The sequence below is a fragment of the Bos indicus x Bos taurus genome, chromosome 16 (assembly GCF_003369695.1).
Source record: "Bos indicus x Bos taurus breed Angus x Brahman F1 hybrid chromosome 16, Bos_hybrid_MaternalHap_v2.0, whole genome shotgun sequence".
NCBI lineage: Eukaryota > Metazoa > Chordata > Mammalia > Artiodactyla > Bovidae > Bos > Bos indicus x Bos taurus.
The window spans coordinates 74,475,603-74,500,412 of NC_040091.1; the positions used below are offsets into that span (position 1 = coordinate 74,475,603).

General features: G+C 51.0%; 1 protein-coding gene across 6 annotated transcripts in view; it reads left to right on the forward strand.

Annotated features, from left to right (window-relative positions):
• Window positions 1-24,810, forward strand: part of PLXNA2 (plexin A2) — a 233,966-nt gene that overhangs the window by 105,006 nt on the left and 104,150 nt on the right. For 3 of the 6 annotated variants that reach the window (XM_027565726.1, XM_027565724.1, XM_027565723.1), the window contains one exon: window positions 1,122-1,256. The exons of 1 other annotated variant lie outside the window; for it this stretch is intronic. In XM_027565726.1, coding sequence (XP_027421527.1) covers window positions 1,122-1,256 — 135 coding nt within the window. Of the gene's footprint in view, window positions 1-1,121; window positions 1,257-1,858; window positions 2,607-18,126; window positions 18,566-24,810 lie in introns of those variants that run through there. 2 more of the 6 variants (XM_027565728.1, XM_027565727.1) reach the window with 2 other exon arrangements.

Genomic DNA, 24,810 nt, shown 5'->3' on the forward strand with positions numbered 1-24,810 from the left:
GGAGTGGGCAGCCATTTTCGTCTCCAGGGGATCTTCCCAACCCAGGGATCGAGCCCCAGTCTTCGGCATTGTCCTGCCTGAGCTACCAGGACACTTCATGTATTGCTTAGACTACGGGAATGTTTCTCCAACCCCCAGCCCGGTAGTCTCCACATCGGCTGGGAATTTATTAGAAATGAAATTTCTCAGGCTCATTCCCGCTGAATCAGAAACTGGGGTAGTCCCAGGGGTGAATTTCTCCGCTCCCTCCAGGCGGTTCTCCGGGCATGCTGGTTTGATAACCGTGGGTGCATTGGTGCTTTTAAACCCCGGCTGCTCATTAGCGTCCCCCGGGGAGCTTTGAAACCCAAAGAAGATGCCAGGTCCCCAAGTGCAGAGTTCCTGATGAATGGATACAGCCATGTGTTTTTAAAACTCCCCAAATTATTCTCATGTACATTGAGCCTGAGAAGCACCAAACTCGATGATCTGTAGGTTCCTCCTGATTTCTTATCCCGGGATGGACTCTGAGACTGACTCCCAGATTTCTGTCCTCAGGGATTCCTGGCTCCCCAAAATCACCTGGTGGATTTGCACACATCTTTCAGGGGATATTGTTGTGGTGGGGTGGCGGGAGCAGAAAGCTCTTTCTGAGATCATTAAATCCTCAGTTTTTTGATGGTTTCTGTGCTGGCCCCACCATCCTCCCTTACCTGCTCAAGGCAGAACCATTGTGTGTAGATGTTGATTCTCCTACCCCAAACGCAAGCAAGTGTGCACAAGCACACACTCACACCCTCATCACACGGTGTTGAGAACATGTGCATACACACACAAGAATAACCATGTAAGGATATTCAGATCACACCTAAAGACATACATGCACACACAAATAAACCCACCGTTAGAAGGTTCAGACCAGCACACTCAGACTGCTTGGGAAAGGATTCCTCTTGGTGGAAACTGGGCTGTTTGAACTAAGAAGCACCTCTGTCTTCCCTGTAACCCAGTCTGCTTCAGGTAGCCCTTGGGGACCGGACATGAGGATTATCTTCTATAAACTACCTGCTCTAGGCTCAGGCAGGGAATTCACAAGGGGCTGCCGAGGACAGATGCTGAGGATGCCCTTGTTTCTTTCGCAGATTCGAGCCGATGGTCCCCCCCACGGTGGGGTCCAATATGAGATGGTCTCCGTGCTCAAAGATGGGAGCCCCATCCTCCGGGACATGGCCTTCTCCATCGACCAGCGCTACCTGTACATCATGTCTGAGAGGCAGGTATGTGCTGGCACCCACCCCTGCTCTCCAGAGCCCAGGAGGCGCAGATAACCCGTGACCTTTGTGCAGAAGCTTTTCTGCAGAACAAGAGAGACCCCTGGGCCTGCTGCTCAGAGGCCCGGGGAAGCTTATGCAGGGAGTCAGGGAGAAGCCACTGGGGCCAGGCGCTTCCCGGAGCTTCTCTGCAGGCCACAGACCCTGTCTGAGCACATGATGAACAGCCCCGCAAGAACGGGCCAGACTGCACGGAGCAGCTTGGTGTGATTAGAAGGGAGATTTACTGCCCCGGGCCCACAGAGTCTGCTGCTCAAGGGAGCCAAAGAGGTGTAAATAATCCAGGCCTCTAGGCTGGACTCAGTCCTGGGAGAGATAGACCCAAGATAGGGCCCCAGAAGGAGATAAAAAAAAAAATTCTTGGCCTGAGTCTTAGAGGGATGCAGGGTAGAAGTTGGCCAGCTCTGAGGAGCTGCAGCTCTGCCTGCAGAGATGGGGAGCCCTGAGAAATGGACCTCTCTCCTTTGCTGGGTAACCCCCGAGTGGGTTCCCCACCCGCCTGGGTGAAACGTTATTCCCTCGGGGTTTTATTCGACCTGAATATGTAGGAGCAGAGCGAAGGCAAATGCAAGGAGAGCCGTAGTGAAGGACAAGAGAAGGGGAAGACGGGGATTCACCAAAGCAATGGAGATGCAGCAAGCAAAGCTTAGACCTTAGGAAAAGCTGGCTCCTTTTCCACTCATTGCCAGTGGGTCAGCAGTTGGTCAGCAGTGGCGGCGGTCTTGGCATTGACCTGCACATGGTAAGATCAAGGCCGTAAGAAGCAGAAAGGACCATGACTCTGTCTTGGTGCGGAGGACACTGACTTGGGCTAGATAAGGATGCTGTGCTGGACGACCAGCGAGCTCTCTCAAGCTGCCTCCCTGCTCGGGCATCATTCTCAAAACACTGCAAAGATCCCAGGCGTCTGTCATCAGGTTCACCCGCCCAGCGTTCTCTCTCTCTCCTTCATGTTTGTGTTTGTGAATTCTGAATCGGGGACAAGGGAGGAGGGAGGGAGGCAGTGGTAAACCTGATGGCATAAGCGCAGTAGGGCTGCAACTCTAACTTGAAAATTCCTTCTCAGAAGAGATGACACAAATCAGAGGCTAATCGTCGGCAAATTATACCACATCCTCTTGAAGCCGCTTTTTTTTTTTACCTGCCTTTATGTAGCCCCCATGATCAAGGCATAAACAGGGCCAGATGGGAACTTGTAACCCTAAAAAAGAAAAGAAAAAAAAAAAGGCTGGTCATGTATTTATTGGGAACAACGTTCTGGAAAAACATCAAAATAAATGGAACTTGGTCACTCTCCTTAAGTTGCTTGGAATCTAACAAAGGAATCTTTAGCATCAGATTGGAGGCTATAAGTGCTCTGCCTTTCCTTCCTGTTTTTCTTTGTTTATAAAACCAACAGTTATTTCTTTAAAATGGTAGATGGGCACCATACAAATTCAAATAGTACACACAGAAAAGGAAATAACAAGTTCCCAAACCAAACACCCCCAAATGTAACACCGTGTCATCATTTGATGAACACCATTCTGGATGCTTCTGCAGAATTATCTACAGATTTAGAAGGATGGGTGAATAGATGGTCCCGTAGGCAGGTGCATAAAAGGATGGTCAGAGGGATTAAGTAGACCTGTGGTCCCCCACCTTTTTTGACACCAGGAACCCATTTCATGGAAGACAGTTTTTCCGTAGACGGCAGTGGGGGGTGGCGGGGTTCGTTTGGGGATGATTCAAGGACATTGCATTTATCATGCACTTTATTGCTATTGTGGTTGCACCAGCTCCACCTCAGATCATCAGACATTAGACCCCAGAGGTTGGGGACCCCTGAAATAGAGCCACATTGACATGATATTAATATTTCAGAAGATGTTAAGTATGGCTGAGGAGCAAGCTAACTCTGGATAAAAATTCTTTCTTGGGTTCTCGGAGCCCCATGAAGTGGAAAAGCAGAAAGAGCCAACAGAAGTGACCAGTGAGACTTCGGTGGGACCGAGACGATGCTGAGACACGTCTCTGGGCTAAATGCTCGGTCGCTTCAGTCCCGTCTGACGCTTTGCAGCCCTATGGACAGTGTAGCCTGCCAGGCTCCTCTGTCCAGAGATTCGTATCTTTCACTCAAATGAGATGCTTTTTGAAATTGGATTCAAAACGTGACCAAAGGAAAGGGCTGGAGGCTGATAAGTGGCCTTCAGGGAATATAATGACCTCTCCAAACAATATCTGATGTTGCCTCTGAGAGCATCAGCTCTGACTAAACTGAGCGTCTGCAGCTCATTTCTGAATAACCCTCCTTCAGTCTCGTCTTCTGGGTCTGCTGCCCAGCTCCTGTCAGTATGCACCAAAGCAGAGCTGCTCAGCAGTAACTGTCACACTAAGCAGATATAGGAGGAGTTTGGGTTTAATGCCCTGTGGCTATCTTGAATCAGGTGAGCTGTGAGTCGGGGAGGTCTCTATGCCAGGCGGAGCCCGGATCAGTGGGCATCATTGGGGCGGAGGGTGGGGAATTGGTGGTAGAGCTCAGAGTCCTGTCGCTTGGAGAGCCACAGGCCACGTGCCAGTCGCTACCCCAGGGATCTCACCAGGGGCCGGGCTCGGGGAGAGGGGCCAAGAGCCACTCAGGAGGGCCATGTGAGGCGAGCAGCGTTAAGTGCAGAGTTCTCACAGACAGCTTGGACCTCTCTAAGGGAGCAGTTGAATGTGTGGCGAGAGAACAGTCAATGGTAATGAAATCAGATGACGTGCGTTCTGGTTCAGTGTTTGCTCTGACACTGGATGTATGACCCCCTTAACAGCCTCTATTTCTTCCCTTCTGAAATGGAAGAAGTGAGGTGAAGTCCCTCAGTCATATCCTACTCTTTGTGACCCCATGGACTGTAGCTCCCGCCGCCAGGCTCCTCCATCTGTGGGATTTTTCCAGGCAAGAATGCTGGAGTGGGTTGCCATTTCCTTCTCCAGGGTATCTTCCTGACCCAGGGATCGAACTCGGGTCTCCTGCATTGCAGGCAAACTCTATACCGTCTGAGCCACCAGTGAATCCTGGTGGAAATGGAAGATTTGTGTCCAATAACAGGATTGTGCCTGAGGTCTGACGCTCTCAACAGGGTGGCCTCAGACAAGTCCCACCACCTCGTCTCACGGGGGTCAATGCGATATGGGCTGAGACGGCAAGCAGGGAGTTCCTGCCGCAACACCTCGCATGCCACCAACGCTCATTCCTGACGGCCCCTCCCAGCTCTCAGTCCTTAGGATCCCATTACGCAGGAGGGTGGTGACCGTGGGTGGTGATTAGGAGGAAGCTGAGTGGCGGTCGGCGCTGCCAGCAGGCCTCAGGCCAGGCCAGGAGACCTGTGTTCTCGTCCCAGCCCCCCTTTAACCAGCTGGGTGACCTAGACCCTGGACTTCCCAGGGACTCAGTGTCCTCAGCTTGAAAGATGGAGAGAATAAATATGACTGTAGAGTCTCTTTCAGCTATTAAAGAGTTTGTCTAAGGTCTGGGGATCAGGACTCTTTTCCATCTCCAGAAGACAGCCTCAGAAGCACAGGAAACAATTTTGAGGTTAGACCAAAAGAACTTTCTGAAGGAGGCTTTTTATGAGGCTGTGTGTGCTCGTATGAACTTCGTCCCCCAAGGATGAACACTGCAGTGAGGATAGAATGGTGGCTATGGGCTTCCCTGGTGGCTCAGTTGATAAAGAATCGGCCTGCAATGCAGGAGACCCGGGTTTGATCCCTGGGTTGGGAAGATTCCCTGAGAAGGAAATGGCAACCCACTCCAGTATTCTTGTTTGGGAAATCCCATGGCCGGAGGAGCCTGGAGGGCTACAGTCCATGGGGTTGCAAAAGTCAGACAAAACTGAAGTGACTAAACCACCACCATGGATAAGCAGATTCCTGTTTTGAGGCAACGATCTAAGGCTTTGGAGTTCCCTGAAAGACCTAAGACTTTATAAGACATGATGGGAATGGGGGTTTCCATCACCCCACTTTACAATAAACCTCTGGGCAGCCTCCTCTCGTCTCTCCCTTCCCCGGGTCCCTAGCTTTTGTCTCCGTTTCCCTTCCCTTCCCCCAAATCATGGTGCCTGTTGTATCCTTGATGCCGCAAGAGAGTAGATCCAGGTGCCTGACCTCCAGTCCTGCCTAGAGAGTCTCCCCTCCCCACAGAGTCAGAACAATCCAATATAGGCTCATGTGTTCAGGCAAGCTTCCTCTCTCTCTCTCTCTCTCTCTCTCTCTCTCTCTCTCTCTCGCTCGCTCTTAGTTAATTAAATGTAATTAAGAAACAGGACTAGTAAGAAGTGGTGGGCCATTAGTGCCACTGCTTAACGACCTTTGACAAGTTGGTGTTAATGTTCTGTTAATAGATCCAAGGCCGGCCGGTCCCAGGGGACCGTTTGGGACCCGATTCCCCCAATCCTACTAATTGCCCAGGTGCTCCACTGATACGCTGCCCGGCCCTTCCTTAGAAAGTCTGCCCCGGCTTCCTCGACAGCGAATCAACCAGCAGATGTTGTGGGAGGGGATACAAGTTGCTACCACATCCTCGGTGTCTAATGGGAGTCAGACTGCGGGTTCAGGAAAAATCAGGCAGTGAGCCAAGTGAAAACCTAAGTCACGAGATGAAAAGAAACTTGATAGCCCCAGTTTCCACCCAGCTTGTCAGGCTGGCCACTCTCAGAAAGGGAAGCTCCCCCTGTACGCGGGGTGGATGGGAAAGAAGTATGGGGATGGAAGCAATTATTCTATTTTATACTTTAATTAGTTTGAATTAGCAGAGGGAATAGAGGCATAAAATGATCCAGCGAAGGGTGAAATGGAAAAAGGGAGTCACAGTGGAGAATGGCTCCGCGAAGGCTGGAAAAGGCCTTGGGAACAGCAGAGAGGCTGGCGATGGGTGTGGGCGTGCATGCGCGTGCACGCGCGCGCGCATGTGTGTGTGTGTCTGTGTGTGTGTGTGTTTAGGGTGGGTGAGGGCATGGGATGCTGCTATTTCAAGACCTGGAGAGGCCAGGTGGCATAGTGGTTAATAGCAGGAGCATGGCCGTCAGACCACCTTGCACGTCATCTGTTGCCACTAACTAGACATATGGCTTTAAGAAAGTGATTTCACTTTTCAACACCTCACTTTCTCCATCTGTATAATGGGCCTAATAGTGGTGACTGTTGTGAGGATTGAGAGACCTTAGTGCTCAGTCACACAGCCAGTGCTTTCAATAAGTGGCAATGATTATCATCATTATCACAAGACCCTGATGCTGGGAAAGACTGAAGGCAGGAGGAGAAGGGGATGACAGAGGACGAGATGGTTGGATGGCATCACCAACTCAGGGGACATGAGTTTGAGCAAGTTCCAGGAGCTGGTGATGAACAGGGAGGCCTGGTGTGCTGCGGTCCATGGGGTTGCAAACAGTCGGACACGACTAAGCAGCTGAACAACAGCACTGTTATTAGTGGTGTTATTCGAATTTCTGAGACCCCAGGGAGGGCCAGAAGCATCTCCACTGTAAATTACGGCTAAGACAGATCCCAGTCTCGGGCAAACACCTCCAACCTGGCATTCTTGCTGCTCGATCCCAAGGGACGCCTCAGAAACCTCTGCCCTGGCCGAACGACAGCATCCGGCTGAGTTGCTCACAATCTGGTATTTATTTTTAAAATCCAGGAATGTGCCCAGCAGACTAAACAGTCCTGCTCCCCTTGATACAGACAGAGGCAGCTCTGGGCTCATGTGTGAGGCCCAGGAGGCCAGTATTCCAGGCATCTGTGGAGAGAAGGGAGGGGGACCCTGAGCCCCAGTCATCCCCCAAGACTCAGGCTCCTGTGTGGCCACATGTGAGGACAGTGGGCTAGAAAGGCGCTGCCCCGGGGGTGTACCATGTCTGACCTCTGCAACGAAGTGAACTGTATCTCCAGCTCACTGCCATAGATGGAGCCACCATGCTCACAAACTAAGTCAGGCGTTCGGGCAGGTGCCCCAAAGGCTGCTTGTCTCTTCTCTGCAGCATCCAGACTGGCGCCTCAGCTGGGAAGACGTGAATGGTCTGGGGTCACTGGATGACTAGGGCTAGCATGGTCTGGAGCCACGTCCTCCCACTCGTATGGCAGCTGGAACCAGCTGGGCCGTCAGCTGCAGTGGCTTCCACGAGGCCTCCCCCTGCACCTTGGGCTTCCTCACAGCATGGCGGCCTCAAGGTGCTCAGACTTCCTGAGCATAGCCGCTCAGGGCTCCAAGAGTGAATATTCCCCCAGATAACGTGTGTCAGGCGAGTGTATTCTCCTTGGTTCTGTCTCGTCTCAACAAAAATTTGAAGCACCGGACGTTAGAGTCCTCGGCATGTCATAGCTCTCGGACAGACCGTTATAGCTCTCAGGTCTCGAACAGACCGTGTTATAGCTCTTAGACAAATCCGTGTTACAGCTCCGTGTTACAGCTCAATTTTATTTAGAAAAGAGCAGGAAAATACATTCTCAAGGTGTGAGGGCATGCCAACCCAAAGACGTGAAGAGAAGAGAGGGGGGAGCACGCCAGCACATGGGAGAGAGAGAGAGACCCCCGCACTTTGGCTCCTCTTTTTATATGATTTCTCCTCCCCCTGGGCCTGCCCTGCATAAATTGGGCGAGCCAGGAGGGCTGTTTGTTCTACCTGAGGTCCTCACTCCGGTCTTCGGACCTTCCTTTATTCCATTTTCGCGGGCTTTTCCCTTCCTTGTCTTTTAGCCACCGCCATTCTGGACTCCTGTTTGCTATTCTAACTACCTAACAGGTGGGACTGTTACTGCCTTCTTTATGACTTAACCTTAGAAGTCTTACAGTTCCTTCTTCCGTCCGCCTCCTCACCTCTCTACCGCCCGTCTCCCCGTGACTCTGGCGCGTGTAGCCCATGACCCCACTTTGAGACCCAAGGCACAGGGAAGATAAATACATGGTTTCCTGTCTCAGGAACCCACAGAGCATCTGCACAGGTGAGGACTCACAGCTCACCCATCCTGACCCCAGTATGAGGCCAGCTTCCATTTCAGCCTATGCTAAACCTAACACCTAAGATCAGAGTCCCCAGAACCAGTTTGGTTTCCCTAAACTCACAGAAAAGTGCCAGTAGCTTTAAAGCTTGCTGTTGATGGACTGAAGGTTGTGTTGAGCCCTAAAGGAGACCTACATCAAAGGTGGCTCTTGAAACTGCTTCTGGGAAGCCTTTGAAGGAATCCGTCAGGAATAGGATCATGCTACCTGGAAACTGCCCAGGTGATGGCATGTGATTTTCAAGGGCTGTCCTGGTCTGTCTCCCTGTGCAGAGCTGCGGCAGCCCACTCAGAAGACCCTTCTCCTGGGCGACCCACCTTCACATGCAGGGTGGGGCATGGGACTTCACCGTGGATGAACGGATAGTGATTTTCTCACCACCTCCACCTTAGGTCATTTCAGAGAGTTGGGGCAAGGAGAACTCTGGCCCGGAGTTACTAGAAATCAAAATTATTTGGAAAGATTATGAAGCTGCCCTTCTCTGAATGTCTCAAGCGTAGGAGAGACCCCTGCCCCTCAGCTCCTTGCACCGGTTTAAGACCCCATGCATGGTGGGGGAGAGGGCTTGGAGGGCAGACCCAATGCCTCTAGCATGCCACCCCAGCCAGCTTCACCTGAGAATCAATTTTGGTTTCCTTGGTTTTGAGGAGGGCATGTCAACTATAAACCGGGACCGAGGGCCAAAAATAAGAAGCATTTTCAAAGGGCCTTACTGTGATGTGAGGGCACTACGTCTGTCGGCTGTGGCCAACGCCACTGAACGACCAAGCCCCTAGGCCTCTAACGACTTGGAGAAGGAGCAGAAAAGAATGTGCGGAGCCGTCCTTCCAGATGGCCCCTGCTCATTTATTTTGACATCTCAGACTATTATTTTGATTGTGCACATTTGTTTAGTCCTGGCGATAAGGCTTCCCAGGGCGCAGGCAGAGCGTGCCAAGGTGTATTTTTACAAGGCGGTTGGAGTCCCAGTAACAGGAGACCTCCCTTCTGCCCGGACTGAGAGGCCTGGGCTGCAGCCGGGGAAGGAGGGAATCTGAGGAGGCAGGGGCTGGAGCAGAGCCTGGGGGACTTTGGGGGAGAATTACAGAGTTTGCGGATTAGGAAAGTGAGGATAAGCAAATTTCTGCCGTACTTGTGTTTTCAAATGTGTCACTTTCAATCCAGGCCTTTGATGCACACATGTTTCTAGTTAAGGACCTCACCGTGGCCCAGAAGCCAAGCACACATCTCAGCGTCTTTCCCAAAGGAGGGGCAAAGCCTGCCTCCCGGAGGATGGGGCACAGGGACAAGTGACCACCCCAGGCTCGGGTTTGATTTTTTTCCCCTCTTTCTCTGCCCCCATTTCAAATGTCAGGGAGCAAAGAGGCTGACATGGAGCTGATTCCCTGGCTATTAATATTCTCATTGGAGCATTTTTAATAAATATTTTCACATGAAGGAAGCGAATCACAAACCCACCCTATTAATCAGGCGCTTGGCTTGCGTTTAAGAAAGAAAACTCCAGCCTCTTATTTTAAAATCCTTTGGTTTGGAAAGAAATGATTGAACACAATGCCCAGGCTGGGAGAACCGGTGCCAAAAAAGCTCATTTCTCTAAATGCGCAGGGAGACTGGAGACTCTTCCTCTAATCCTTGGCAGGGGACATGATGTCTCTCACCAGGTAGGACTGCCAGATGCTGACTCTCTGATGACCCAGAATGACGTTCCTAGGATGGAGAGGTGGGAAATCACCATACCTCAATCCCAGAAGGAACTCCTCCCCATATACTAAAGATGAGGAAAATGATGCCAGAGAGGGGAATCACTTCCTAGATCATTCCCCGAATTACCAGAAAAGCCAGAATTAATCCTAATTCACCTGGTCCAACCCGGCATTCTTTTCCCAACTTGGCAACAGCTTCACTCAGCACAGACCAGACCGAACATCGGTTGTGTTAAAAAAAAAAAAAAAAAAGACTTTCAATTAAAAAACATTAAAGCTACCCAAGCCCAAGGGAGTCCCTGAAGATGTTCCCAAGGGTCAAATTAAAATAAGGCAAGATTTGCATCTCATTTGCATACACAGACTCATTCATTCAACAGACCATTAAGTGTCTACCATGTATAATGCATAGAGCTGTCCGCTGGCAAGTTATTTGCATATGCAGATATAGACAGGGCAATCTTTCTAAGTCATATTCCAGCAAAAGGTCTTATAAATAGGTACCTTCTTGATTTCTTTCTGTTCTTTACAATGCAACAACAGCACCGTTCAGTATGCTTTCGTATAGGGATAAATAAAATACAATCCCTGACCTCAGGGATGCTACATTCTGGTGGGGAAGAATGATGTATAGATAAATTGCGATATAAAGTGAGCAGTACTGTCGCAGAGATATACAGCACGCCCAGTGACTGAAGTAACTCATACCGAGCATGGGGAGCCCTGTCCTGGTCCCTCCATGCTTGGGCTCATTCAGAGGACAGACCCTCTCCCTGACCTAGCAGTCCAGAGCTGGGGGAGCTTCAGGGACTGTCTGGTGAAGGGCAGTCCTTCCTTTTATAGGTGAGAACAGGGGACCTTTGAGACCTTGAGACCAAAGTATCCACCGAGCCAGAGTGCAAAGAAGTAGATAGTGACTGACGATGGGCAGTTTCCTGGCTACCGTGAAGAGCATGGGCTCTAGAGACTGCCAGCCTGCCCACCTTCCTGGCTCCCTGCTATGTGACCTTAGGCCAATTGTTTCACCTCTCTGCTTCACTTGCCTCTACTAAAAATGGGGATAATTATGACACTGCTTGAGGATTAAATGAAGTGAATGAATACATTAAAAATATTAAATGAAGTGAATTCATACATTAAAAAGCACTCTGAAAAGTACCTGACACGTATTACCTGCTTAATAAACGTTAGTAACAGTAATTATGCTTTTAAGGTTGTGGCCCCATGTATAATCGCCAGGTGAAGCTCTGCAAATCAAGCTCCCATCACAGCCACACCTCGAAAAGAAACTTGGCCACCCTGCCTTGCCTCTCAGCTCTACCTAATTTAAGACGTGTTGAAATCTAACATTTAGGTCCTGTTTTTCTTCTGATAGTTTGCAAACATGACCTTGGCTAATACAACAATCTCCTGGGATAAATAGTATTGTCTTTGCTTTTTTTTTTTAAATAGATAAGAAAACTGCGATTCAGTCTGGCTAAGTAATTTGCCCAGGGCCCCTGAGCTGGCCCGCGGGCAGAGCTAGGACAGCGTCCCCCGCACCCCGCACCCCGCACCCCGCACCCCGACCTGGGAACAGACGCGGAGTGAAGCCGAGCCTTGTCCCACGTCCTCCTGGGATGGCGCCCCCTGGTGGCCGCACGGCTGCAGTGGGCCCGCCCCGCCTGCTCCCGGTCTACCTGCAGTTCTCAGGGCTCCAGACCACCAGGCCAGACTCAAGACTCCTCCCTGGACACCCGCCAAGGACCCTGGGGCAGGGCACTGTTTTGTTTTATAAAAAAGAAACCAATAGAGGCCTGCTGCCCGATGTGTCCAGTCACAGGAAATGTCTCTGGTGGTCAGAGAGGAAAGAGAGAGGGCACCCGCCCCAGGAAGCTGCTGTTTGTGCGGCAGGCCGGGTCTTCCGCCAGCATCAACTCAGCTGCTTACAGCAACCTTGAAAGACAGGTATTCTCAGCCCCGTGTGACACGGGGGGAAGTCAGGGGCGGCAGGGTCCAGCGACCAGAGCAAGGCCGGGCCCCCCCGGGACTCCTAGGAGGCAGAGCCGGGGCAGAGGCGCTTGCCAAGCTAGCTACTGCCCTGCCTGCCATCCCCTCACCACCTAGGAGCCCGGTTCAAGGCGCCCAGTGGGTGAGGCCAGCACTGCCCTGCGCTCTCTACCACGCAGCCTGTCTGGCAGAGGCACACCTTTGCGAGGAGGGCAGGTGCAGACGCATGAGAGACATTGCACAAAGCTGATCAAGTGTCTTAGGTGCACTTCCAAGTGTGAGCCAGGCAACAGGTACCGATCGGCTGCCTCGCTGGCCCTACCTAGGGGTTCTTGGGCTCTCAAGAGCCTTCTGTGTTGCCATCTTGAGTCTGTCTCATCTAGCCAAATGCGGGGTGCCCCATCACGACGCCCCAGAGCCCTGCAACCTACGTTTCAGCTCCCTACCAGAGCGCCCTCTCACACTCCCCACGTGGAGTTTCTGTAACCGAGCATGTTTTATTTAGACCGTAACATTTAGTGCCGCTTTGGATTTCCAATTAGGCTTCAGTCAGATGCGGAGAGCCTAATTTCATTTTGGTGTTTTGATCAACACAAAAGAGGGCCACATCAAGAGGAGCCCTTGTCAGTTATTTCCACCCGCTGGCAGCTGGAACAGTTGCTGTGATGTGAAGATAAAGCTTTGGAGATGCCAAGAGATTGGCCGGGTGTGAGGGAAGGGGCGCGGGTGAGGGGGAGTCAGTGAGCCCCTGGGAAGAAGCACAAGTTAGGGTTCTGAGAGCCCAGCCCATACTCCATGGGGTCCCTCAGTAGGCAGCCTGAGCTCCTTCCCGCCTGGACCAGGGTCCCGCTGCCCTTGTGAGATGGCCTTTTATCCAGAGGTTCCTAGAACACTGGCTTTCCCCGACACAGGAAGCTGATCACCCGTGGATTTCTCCAGAGAAAAGTTTCTGAGCTCTCCAGCCGGAAATGAGCCCCTAAGCTAGTTTCTAGAAATATCAGAGAGAGGGTTGCTTCACTACCCATGAGTTCTGCCCAGCTTGCTCACACGTGCTGCCTGTCTGACAGGTTTTCTCTCTGGGGCTGGCCTAAGGGACAACATTTAGAAGCCAACTTTGAGCTGCTAGGGAGTCGGAGAGGCAGCAGGGGGGTGAGTGTGGCAGAGTGTCAGGGGAGTGGGAAGTTAGGATCCTGCCTCCAGGGACTCATCACAGACTGTCACGAGTGCCTCTGAGTTAAGGGCAACTGGAGCCTCAGTTTCCCCATCAATAAAATGTATTGGAATGCTCCCCGCGGCCATGACCTGTGGGTGTTTCTGCAGCCGTAAATGTATTTCAGACGGTGGCTGTGGGCACAGCCCTTGGAGGCTGACCCGGATCGGCGTGTGTGATCCGTGTGTGTATGCACGTGAGACGGGGGTGCATGGAGACAAGTGAGGTGAAAATAGCATCACTTTGTGTTCTGGGCTGTGGAGAGGTCTCTACACTGACTTTTTCCTGCAACTGGGCAGGAAGCTCTGCTGTGCTCACTGCGGGGGGAAGTGGTCATGCCCCCTCTCCTGCAGGCGGGCTTGCTGTTTTCAGAGCCCGGCTTCGCTGTGGTTTTCCAGCTGGCCCTTTGATCTCGCCTGCCCTGCTCAGGGACCCAGCGTCTCAGCCACAGTCTTCCTTCATAGTTTGCATGCCGCACAGTTCAATTCCCCGAGCCTTCACCACTCTGCCCAGAGTTCCCTTCCTCTCTCCTGCTTCTGGTTATCCCCACTCCCTACCAGACCACCTACAGATTGGGGTTTGAAATTTGCACCAGCTGGAGGGAGAACTGGCCATGTCATCAGCCGTTGGTGGCTTCCAAGCAGTCTGGGTTCAGTCTGTCCATCAAGTCGTGTTTAATGATGGGAAGAGGGAGATGGGCAGAGAGAAGAGCCAGGCAGACAGAAGATTAGAAAAGGGGAAAGTGGACAGAGTTGAACTCATCAACAACCTCTTGTGCTCCTTGAGCGCACAGAGCTCGCCCTCACAAAATCACAGATACAGGATGCATGCACACATCCACATTTACAATACAGTGTGCAGAGCACTGGGAGGTGTGAGAGGGTGCTACCCGACAGAGCCAGTGAGTCAAGGAAGGCTTCCTGGAGGGGATTATATTCTAGGTGTATTATGAAAGGAGAGGGGTTCACTGAGTGGAAGCCAAAGCCAAAGAATCTGAAAAATCACTTTGTTGTGTTTACTGTGTCCAACTCTTTGCGACCTTACGGACTTGTAGCCCGTACTGGGATTCTCCAGGCAAGAATACTGGAGTGGGTTGCCATGCCCTCCTCTAGGGAGTCTTCACAACCCAGGGATCGAACCTGCCTCTTCCACACTGCAGGCAGATTCTTTACAACTGAGCCGCCGTGGGGGAAGCCCGTGATTCTTAACACAACATCGTAAATCATCTCTGCTTCAATTTTTTTGAAAAAAAAAAAAACAAAGGAATGCTTCTCAAGTGAGGGAAAGCATGGAGGCATGAAAGAATTCAGCAGGTTCAGGGACCGTTCCCCTAAATCTGATGTTGTTGGAGCCGAAGGCAAGGGTTTCGGGGCATCAGTCCTCGCGGAATATCCACAGCTCATAGGCAGGCAGCCTTCCGGTGGACGCTCCCCACCTCCTCTTGCCAAGAGGAGAGAAGCCTCAGCCTAGAGAGAAGGCACCGCTGGTTCCCCAGCCCTGCCGCTGGAACACGGTGCCCGGGAGGAAACAAGCCCATGCCCAGCTCTCTGTGATCCTCCTCCACCAGCGGGGCCCCTGGCCAGGCCTCGGAGCTGAGCAGCAAGTCAAAAGATGCGCAGTGAGAAGGAAGATGCCCGCCACAGGCAGAGCCCACTGCTGAAGCCCCCTGTGGCCAGGCCAGTGCCCCATCCCTCAGGACAGTCACCCTTCCCGCTGTGTGGCAGGGAAACTTCTGCCCGACGCAGGTTTGTGGGAAAGGAGAGTGCGCCGGTTCGGTTCATTCAGTTGATCATCCCAACAGCACTCCTTGCTGACGGGGACCTTGCCTGTCCAGGCGGCTTCTGTCTCCCAAAGACATATTGCAGTGTTTGGCCCTTACTAAGTGCTCAATAAACAGTTGCTGAAGTCTTGGAAGAGGGGAAAAGACAAGAAAAGGGAGGGTTCAGAAGCATTGTGGGATAATCTAAAGAGCTCATTTTTGAAGGCAGGTGGGCCTGTATTCTCGGCTCTGCCGCTCTTCAGTCGAGCCTGGCTTATCCTCCCTAAAGCCTCAGTTTTACCTTCTGAAAAGCGGGGAGAAGAGTAAGACCTGCATTGTAAGGGTGCTAAGAAGATTCAGTGACTAATCCCTGCAGCATGCCTGGGACAGAGGAAGAGCCAGACCCTGGAAGCAGCTCCAGCTAAGCCCTGTCCTTCCCTCTGCTTCACTCATGAGCTTTCTGCTCCTCTACCCCTGAGCACCCCCCACCGCCAACCCCACTCCAACTAACATGTTGCTCATTTTTCATCCTTCAGTCATCTGCCAGTTGCATCTATTTCTAGCCTCTGTCTTATGAGACAAGAAGAAGGAAGGGAACAGATAACTGCAGAGGCTCATTTGCCAGTTGTCAGCTCCTGCCGTCAGCAGAGCTTTCTGTCTGCTTCTCTCTGGGCGCCTGGGGAGAATCACTGTGACCTTTTATTTACTAGTTGATCTAGCCGGCTCTTGGCTCCATAACACCTCTCTGCTCCCCGCCGCCCACCACGCGGCTCCAGCCCACCTTCAGCCTCCCTGCCCCTCCATCAACCCAGCGCTGGCTTCCTGCCTCCCATGCCCCATCACACTTAGGATGGGCGAGCTGCCCCGGGCCCTCTGAGCTACCCCGTCTTCATGATCGGAGTCTTAAAAACCTGTGAGCAGGCACAGAGAGGAAGGAGAACCAGAATTATGGATGGCTCCTGCTCGCTGCTCCCACCAGGGAGGATTTCTGCTGCTGATTCTCTTCTGCGGGGCTCCTTCTCCATCTCGGTTTTACTGTGGAGCTGCACACAGATGTCAGCCAGTAAGCGACCTGCCCCAGAGCGCTCAGTGAGGCAGCAGCACAGTCTCTCCCAGTTCCTCACCCCAGAGTCTGTCCTTTGACCTTTGCAGTTTTCACTCCATCTCCCTTCAACTTCTGCCACCCTGTGTGCGAGCTCCTGACCTGGATGGATGCAGTGGTCCACAGCCCTTTCAGCTTTTCTTTCTCCTTCATCCCTAAAGCCAGCTACACATTCAGCTACAGCCCCTCTGAGCCAGCTGGGCTGAGACGGGCAGGCCTGGGGGTTCGTCGTTGGAAATGCTGACAAGTGTAGAGGTGATGAGGAGATAAAGGTGATAAAGAAGTGCGTGCTGACAGGAGTCCCAGAAGGCCAGAAGTGAGCCGGGCAGACCCAAGCTCTGGGTCTTGCAGGAGCTAATTGTATATACAGTATGCCTGTGTGTGTATGTGTACGCGCATGCACCCATATTATATCATATGCAAATTCGCTTCTGCAAAAAATGGTCCAAAGTAGAGTATGGCTTTCTGACTCCATCACCTTCAGGCCATCTGCCTTGGACTTCCCAAAGCCTTCAATGCCCATCCCAGAACTGGCCAGCGTTCCAGCTCCCTTGAACGGGGGTTGGGAGAGAAGAATTTTAAAAGCCTCTTGGGCAAGTCAGCTCCCTGCTTTCCAAGCTCTCTTCTTGGCCATCGCTGTCAGCATCAATTTTCTGCAGGGAGTGATTTAACCTTCATTTATTCATTAATTCTTTTTTCCCCTTAACTTCATTAGGTAAGATTTATAAAGGTGCTGAATTGGAAAGGTCACCTGTCCCTGGGTCCAGGACACGGTGTGCTTGCCTGCCTTCTCCTGAGTTTCCTTCCAGGAGTGCTCTGGTGGTAGGGAGAGGAGGGGAGCAGAGGAGAGAGTGAAAGCGGAGCCTGTGACGCCCAGAAAGGCCAGGCAGGCAGAGGGGTGCTGGAACCTCCGAGCACGCGCCGTGCTACCTTCTTGGGGTTGAAAGACTGAGCTGTGTGGGGGCAAGGCAGACTCCATGTTAAGCACATCTGGAATCCTGACCCCACCCCTTGCTATATTGACCCTCATCCGACGACCCCATCTTATCAAGCCTTCCGTTTCCTCTTAGATAAATTGTCTGTAAGGATACACTCTACTTTATCAGATGCGGCAGGGTGAAATAAGGTGATGCAGGCACAGCGCTGAACACAGTGCCTGGCACACAGCAAGCAGGAGCCTTTGAAAAAGCTCTTGAACGTTCTAGATGGGCCCTGGCCGTGCTGGGCAGTTCATCAACTAGTGACCACTGAAGACTGGTGGGCGGGGAGTCTGATTTCTCCAAGAAAAGGAAGGGCCCATATTTTATGACTGATCCCATCTCCAGAACCACAGGGAAAGCCTCAGCTCAGGGAGAAGCCAGAAGGAACCACACCATGGCTCCATGTCAAGACTGTCTGCCAAGGCCCAGCGGATTTCTGCAGGAAGTCGGGCTAAGCTGGCATCCTGCTGTCTGACCACACGCACTGTCTCAGGCCCACCCAGCAATTACCCAGAGCCATGGGCCTTCCTTCAACCTCTAGCCATCTCTTCTCAAGGAGTTGTCTCTTTCATGAACAGCCTCCCTAGAAGGAGGGGACGCAGAATAGGGATGAAAGATCCAGGCAGGTATTTTGAACTTGTAGAAAGACGAGAGTATCTGCTTGCTGCCACCTTCTTGAGGCCTTGACCTTCACGCCCCCATCAGAACTCAAGACGCTCCCAGTTGACCCCAGGCAGAATGAATTTAGCTCTCTGAGTTTGTCTACCTTTATGGTAAAAGCTACATACCTGGAGGGAATATCTATTTGGTGCCTCCCTCATTAGGATCTAAGCTACTCGGGGCCTGATACAGGTCCGAAGTACCCCACACCCTCCCAGTGCCTATAATACAGCCAGAACTCAATCAGTGTTTGAGAAAATAGTTTTAATAGGAAAGCACGGAGGGAAGCGGGCAGACAAACCTATGCTGTGTGCCAAGCTGAGAATATTGGGTTTGAATGTGATCACAGAGGATTACAATAATTAATTTTATTTTATCTAATACTCTTGCAGTTGGGGCCTCCAGAACCCAACATGAAAATGTACGCTCTTAGTGCAAATTGGAGCATGCCCAGATTAATAGAGAAAAGTCTAGTCCCCTGACTTTCTCTGGACTCCTATCTCCCTCACCTGGGCTCACCTGTTTGCCAAGAATGGGCTGAGGAGTAAATTCCAGGACAAGAAGGAGCTCCAGGGCTGCGTAAATGTGACCAGTGCCTCCCTGCAGCTGCATGGAGTGAAGAGAGGTGCTGGGCATGGGACAGCAGCCCGCCAAGCCCAGGGTTTCCAAGTAGCAGCTGCAAGAAATCTAGACTGCGGATCTGGCCCCAGCGCGGTCCCCACCGCCACGCAAACCATGTCACATGTATGATATTAGTCAGTACTGTTCTCCTTCCCCCAGATTTAATGAGATTCTTTGAGCATGGTTAATAAACAACGCTTGACCTTTTTAGAGCAGCAGCACTGTATCGTTTTATTTCCCGAGATAGGGCCTTATACAACAGACTCTTTGGTGTCGTGATTGCTGTTTTCTGATGGATGTAGTTCTAAACATGAGTTGGATTCTGTGACACACGGGTCTCCCCTGAGGTCCCCGGGGATACGGGTCACCGAAAAGCCCAGATAGGAAGTCACCAGCTGTCGTACCTGGGCTTCACAGTCACGCCTCATTTCAGAGTTCTTCCCTGCTTCCGCCTGTGGCCGCAACCACAACCCCCGTGTCTGGCAACTGAGGCCACTGTAGTCTGTGCCTCAGTCTTAGCCTGGCTGTGGACAATTTCCTCTTCCTGGAGCTCAAGCTAAATCAATTTCTAGGAAAGCAAGAAGGCGTCACATAACCCTCTTTTGGTGGGTTTTCCTGAAGCATAGATATTAGTCCATGGTATACCTGGTTCTATTTTGCATTAAACTCAATTTTTTTTTTTAACCTGTTCAGTTCAGTTCAGTTCAGTTCAGTCACTCAGTCGTGCCCGACTCTTTGCGACCCCATGAATCGCAGCACACCAGGCCTCCCTGACCATCACCGGAGTTCACCCAAACTCATGTCTGTCAAGTCAGTGATGCCATCCAGCCATCTCATCCTCTGTCGTCCCCTTCTCCTCCTGCCCCCAATCCCTCCAAGCATCAGAGTCTTTTCCAATGAGTCAACTCTTCGCATGAGGTGGCCAAAGTATCGGAGTTTCAGCTTCAGCGTCAGTCCTTCCAATGAACACCCAGGGATGATCTCCTTTAGGATGGACTGGTTGGATCTCCTTGCAGTCCAAGGGACCCTCAAGAGTCTTCTCCAACACCACAGTTCAAAAGCATCAATTCTTTGGCGCTCAGCCCTCTTCACAGTCCAACTCTCACATCCATACATGACCACTGGAAAAACCATAGCCTTGACTAGACAGACCTTTGTTGGCAAAGTAATATCTCTACTTTTCAATATACTATCTAGGTTGGTCATAACTTTCCTTCCAAGGAGTAAGCGTCTTTTAATTTCATGGCTACAATCACCATCTGCAGTGATTTTAGAGCCCCCAAAAATAAAGTCTGCCACTGTTTCCACTGTTTCCCCATCTATTTGCCATGAAGTGATGGGACCAGATGCCATGATCTTAGTTTTCTGAATGTTGAGCTTTAAGCCAACTTTTTCACTCTCCTCTTTCACTTTTATCAAGACGCTTTTTAGTTCCTCTTCACTTTCTGCCATAAGGGTGATGTCATCTGCATATCTGAGGTTATTGATATTTCTCCCAGCAATCTTGATTCCAGCTTGTGCTTCTCCCAGTCCAGCGTTTCTCATGATGGACTCTGCATATACGTTAAATAAGCAGGGTGACAATATACAGCCTTGACGTACTCCTTTTCCTATTTGGAACCAGTCTGTAGCCCTAGACTAGCATCTAGTGGCCATGACATAATGGTGGGCATCAGGACAGAGACTGAAGCTTCACCAACAATTTAGTCTTTAAATATTTTCACCCTGGAGCCAGGTGGACAGAATAGATACCCTGTATCTCTCAGAACCTGCCCCTCAGGGACACATCTCACATCCTTTATAGAACAAAGGTGATTGACGTTTCCCGAGTCCAATGAATAGCTTTGTCATTTCGGTCCAGTGTATAAGCCCCTCCTCCTTCAGGGGGGCCTTTGGCCCAAAGGTGTCTCTTCCCTGCATCCTAAGGCTACAGTCTGAACGTCTAAAATTACTTGAAACATAAACAATGACAGATAACCATTAGAGGAGAGTCATTCTTTTACACTGTAAAAATAGAGCTGGGAATTGTCACTTTTAAGAGGTAAGAGAGAGACATATGGGCAGAATACCAAGAGACGCTCATTTGCCTCTTAACATTAAATCTAAATCATAAAACCGCAGACAGGAGACTCTTACATTTGGATCCTCTTTTGTTTTCCTTTCTTTGTATAAAGGGTATAATGTGTGCAAAAAAAAAATACACACTCAGAAGAATGTATCCTTTCTGCACTGTGATTCCTCGGTGGTAAAAATAGACTCACCTCTAAGTCTGTAACTACTAACTAGTCTTGATCCAGTGAGATTTCTTGGGGTGACAGTTGGACAGTTTCCATCATGACACTGGCTTCTGTGTGTGTGTGAAGCTCTGCTCTTCCACCTACTTGGCCTTGACGGAAGAAATTTAGGAAGTTACTAACACACGCTACTGGAGAAGGCAGTGGCACCCCACTCCTGTACTCTTGCCTGGAAAATCCCATGGACGGAGCTACAACAGGAACAAACCTTGAAAACACAATACTAAGTAAAAAAAAAAAGCCAGCCACAGAAACCCTCCTGTTGCTTGCTTCATTGATGTAAAATGTCCAGAATGGCAAATCCATAGAGACAGAGAGCTGACTGGTGCTTCCCTGGGGCTGGAGAGGTGCAGGGGCGGGCAAAATGGAGAGTGACTGCCAGTGGGTACAGGCTTTCTTTTGAAAGGTGAGGGAAATGCCCTAAAATTGGTCGTGGTTATGGACACGAAACTCTGAATACCCTGAAAACCACTGAGTTGTACCCTTTACGTGCGTAAATATTACAGTATGTGAATTATATCTCAATAAAGCTGTGACTTAAAGAGAACTCATGGGAAGGGTGGGCCATAATTGGCGGCTGCTCCACAACCGGTCCTCGGGCACCCTCACCCGAGAAGGCATGGCTGCCCGCCGTGGGTGATGCTGGCGGGGGGCCTCCAGGGGGTCTGGCTGTCCTTCTCTCTCTCATCCTTCCCTTCTCCGCCCTGCCCGTCTCCTGCCTTGGTCTCCGCTCTAACTTTCCCTTCTGTTTCCCCTCTTTTTCCTTCTCTCCCTATGCTCCCACCAGCCAGCAGGCTTTCCTTGACCCCAGGAAGCTGAAAGGGGAGGGGACAAGAGATAACCATGAACATTCATCGTTCACTATATTGATAAATTATTATTGCTGCCTAGAACTTCATCTAATCTGCATAACATCCCCATTAAGGGGATAATCATCCACACTTCATAGATGAAGAAACTGAGACTCTAGCGAGCAGCATAACCAAAGCTAGTCAAGGGGCAAAATGAGAATTTGAAAGCCAGGTCTCTCTGGCCTCAGCGTCAATTCTCCAGAGCATGAGAGGACCTTGAATATGAGTCTGGACTGGGTTATTTATTGATGAATTCTAATAGCAGCCATTTGATGGGCTTCAAAACTGCAGTATCCACGATCTCATCTGTTGGCCCGATATTTATGGCCACTTATGGGTGATATCTGTGTGGCCCTCCATTCATTCCATTCATTATGGTTTTCATTAAGAGCCTAGTCCTTTTTAGAAGTCTGTTTGTCACTTTTAACTGCTCTGTTTAATCTCTGAGCGCCCTGATCCTTCTTCACAACAAGCCGGAGGGAGGCAGCTCCAGATGACCCTTTTCTTCTCGCAGTTGTGTGCAGGCGCTGGGGCGGGGGTGACAGGCGTGATGGGGACATCTGTGTGTCACGAGTGTGTGTGACGTGAATGTGTGTGTGTGCATGTGATGGGAGGACGTGTGAAGTGTGTGTGCTGTCCGTGTGCTGGTGTGGAGTGTGAGTGAAGGGTATGAATGTGTGTTTGTGTTCATGAGTGTCTGTACTGAAGAGTATGTGTGTGTAGAGTGAGGATGTGTATGTGTGTCGGGAGGCTATCATCCACTGTATCCTTTTTATTTTCAGAAGCACCCAGATTCTTGAATTAAGGCCTAGCCGTTTATTTCCAAAGCACAGGGATTGCTCCCCCCTCTCCCATGACAGCCTCCCAGGCTCCCTCCCCTAAGACATGCTTAGAGTTGGAAGGGGTCTTGAGACCAGCCTTGCGCTCATCAGGGACCTTGAATTCTTGCTTAGAGGTCCCAGGGATGGAGATCGCCCTTCCTCCCTGCGTTGCTGGTTCATAGAAAGATTCTTGCTTTGGACTAATCTTCCTTGAGGGAGGCCTGGAGCTGTTTTACTGTGTTTAATTCATATGCAAAATGGCTACTCTTGAGGAATCGGAAAGAAAAGACACTCAAAAGGGACGTGCTTTATCCTGTCCTTTGCTGTCCCCAGAGCACACCCGAAAGCTCATTCTGTCTGTTGGTGTCTGCCCAGGACACTTCACCCACCCCCTCCGCGAACCGCCGCCCACCTCCATGGAGCCTTCTCTTCTCCTCAACCCACTCTTGACTCTCACCTTCTCTGGACTGCCCCCCCAGAGAATTTAGAAGAGATAGTGTTTAGAATCCAAAACTATTCTGTCTGTGGGTCATCTGGGTAAAACCTGGTCAAGCCACACTATACATTTCCCCTTCTGTTTCACTAGAGATGCCCTGTTTGGGCTTTCCAGGTGGCACTAATAGTAAAGAACCCACTTGCCAATGCAGGAGACATAAGAGATGCAGGTTCCATTGCCGGGTTGGAAGATCCCCTGGAGGAAGCCATGGCAACCTACTCCAGTGTTCTTGCCTGGAGAATCCCATGGACAGAGGAGCCTGCTGGGCTGCAGTCTGTAGGGTCGCAAAAGGTCGGACACGACTGAAGCACGTAGCACGCACGTGCCCTGTGGGCATCAGGGCCGGTGGATGTGATGGTTCAGATTGTGTACAGCAAGCTGAGGGCCAGTTCAGTCCAGTCGCTCAGTCGTGTCCAACTCTTTGCGACCCCACGGACCGCAGCATGCCAGGCTTCCCTGTCCATCAGCAACTCCCGAAGCTTGCTCAAACTCACGTCCATCAAGTCGGTGATGGCATCCAACCATCTCATCCTCTGTCGTCCCCTTCTCCTCCCACCTTCAATCTTTCCCAGCCTCAAGGTCTTTTCCAATGAGTCAGTTCTTCACATCTGCTGGCCAAAGTACTGTAGTTTCAGCTTCAGGGTTCACTTCCTTTAGGATGGACTGATCTGATCTCCTTGCAGTCCAAGGGACTCTCAAGAGTCTTCTCCAACACCATAGTTCAAAAGCGCCAGTTCTTTGGCTGAAGGCCAAGGGGAGCCAAAACCAAGTCCTTACTCATCTTAACAAACCATGCACCTAGAGGGGTCACCTTTTCCAAATTGCACAAAAGAGCTGTACTGGCTAGAGGTGGCCAGGAAAGGGAGCCTCAGAGGGCTCAAACCTGTTGTCTCAAGGCCTCTAGTTGCAGCCAGAGGCATGCTTGATGGGGACGCAGAGAGGCTGCCTCCTTGGCCCTCAGCAGATGAAGCCAGGCCCCCGCAGCCCTCCTGCAGAAGGCCTGGACCCCTCCCATCACACTTGGATCACTGCTTAACTCCACATAGCTCTTGTCTGACTCCAGCTTAATTTTCACTTCTCCGTATCTGCCTTTTAAGTGTCCTAAGTCTTCTTTTCACATCTTTGTTATGTCCTTCAACATAATTAGCAAGCTCTAGGAGGGTGGACAGCATGCCCACCCTTTGCTTTCCGCCACCCCTGTGACATCTATCCAAAGATTCGGCCCCACTCCGGGCCAAGTCAGTGTTGCTGATCTGCTGAGCCGCCAGCTGAAGGGGTAGCAAAACCAACGCTCTGCTTGCGAAGCCTTGATGGATCCCTCTCCTGAAATGCCAGCTCAGCTGAGTGTCTCAGGGGACAGAACCCATCCACTCAGCCTCCTTCCTTCTCTGGTTCCTAAGGGTTAGAAGGTTCTGGAGAAATTCAGCCCATCTTCTGATCTCTCTCCAGGGTGACACAAAATGCTGGACAGGAAAATGAAGAAGTGGCCCCAGTCCTGCACCAGATTAACTTTTGATTATCACTTAGCAAACCATCAGTTGAGGCTTTCCATGTGGCACAGTGTTAAAGAAACTGCCTGCCAATGCAGGAGATGTAAGAAATGTAGGTTTGATCCCTGGGTCAGGAAGAGCCACTGGAGTAGCAAATGGCAACCTGCTCCAGTATGCTTCCCTGGAAAATTCCATGGACAGAGGAGGCCGGTGGGCTACAGTCCATGGGGTCGCAAAGAGCTGGACACAAATGAGTGCACACCCGTGCATTATGAACCATTGCTTAGCACTGTGATGTGCGGTGGCTTGGCAGGGACTAAAGCTGTACCCCTCCAGATGCACGTCTGGTTTGAATGAGGGACAGGCCATCGTGGAGACAGAGCATGCCAGGAAATGGCCTTTACCTGGCTCTGTGATGTGGTGCCTCTTCAGGACAGTGTATGAGGCATGTCCAGCCTGCAGCAGTGGGAGAAGTACCTCTCTGCCTTTCTTCCTGGGGACCT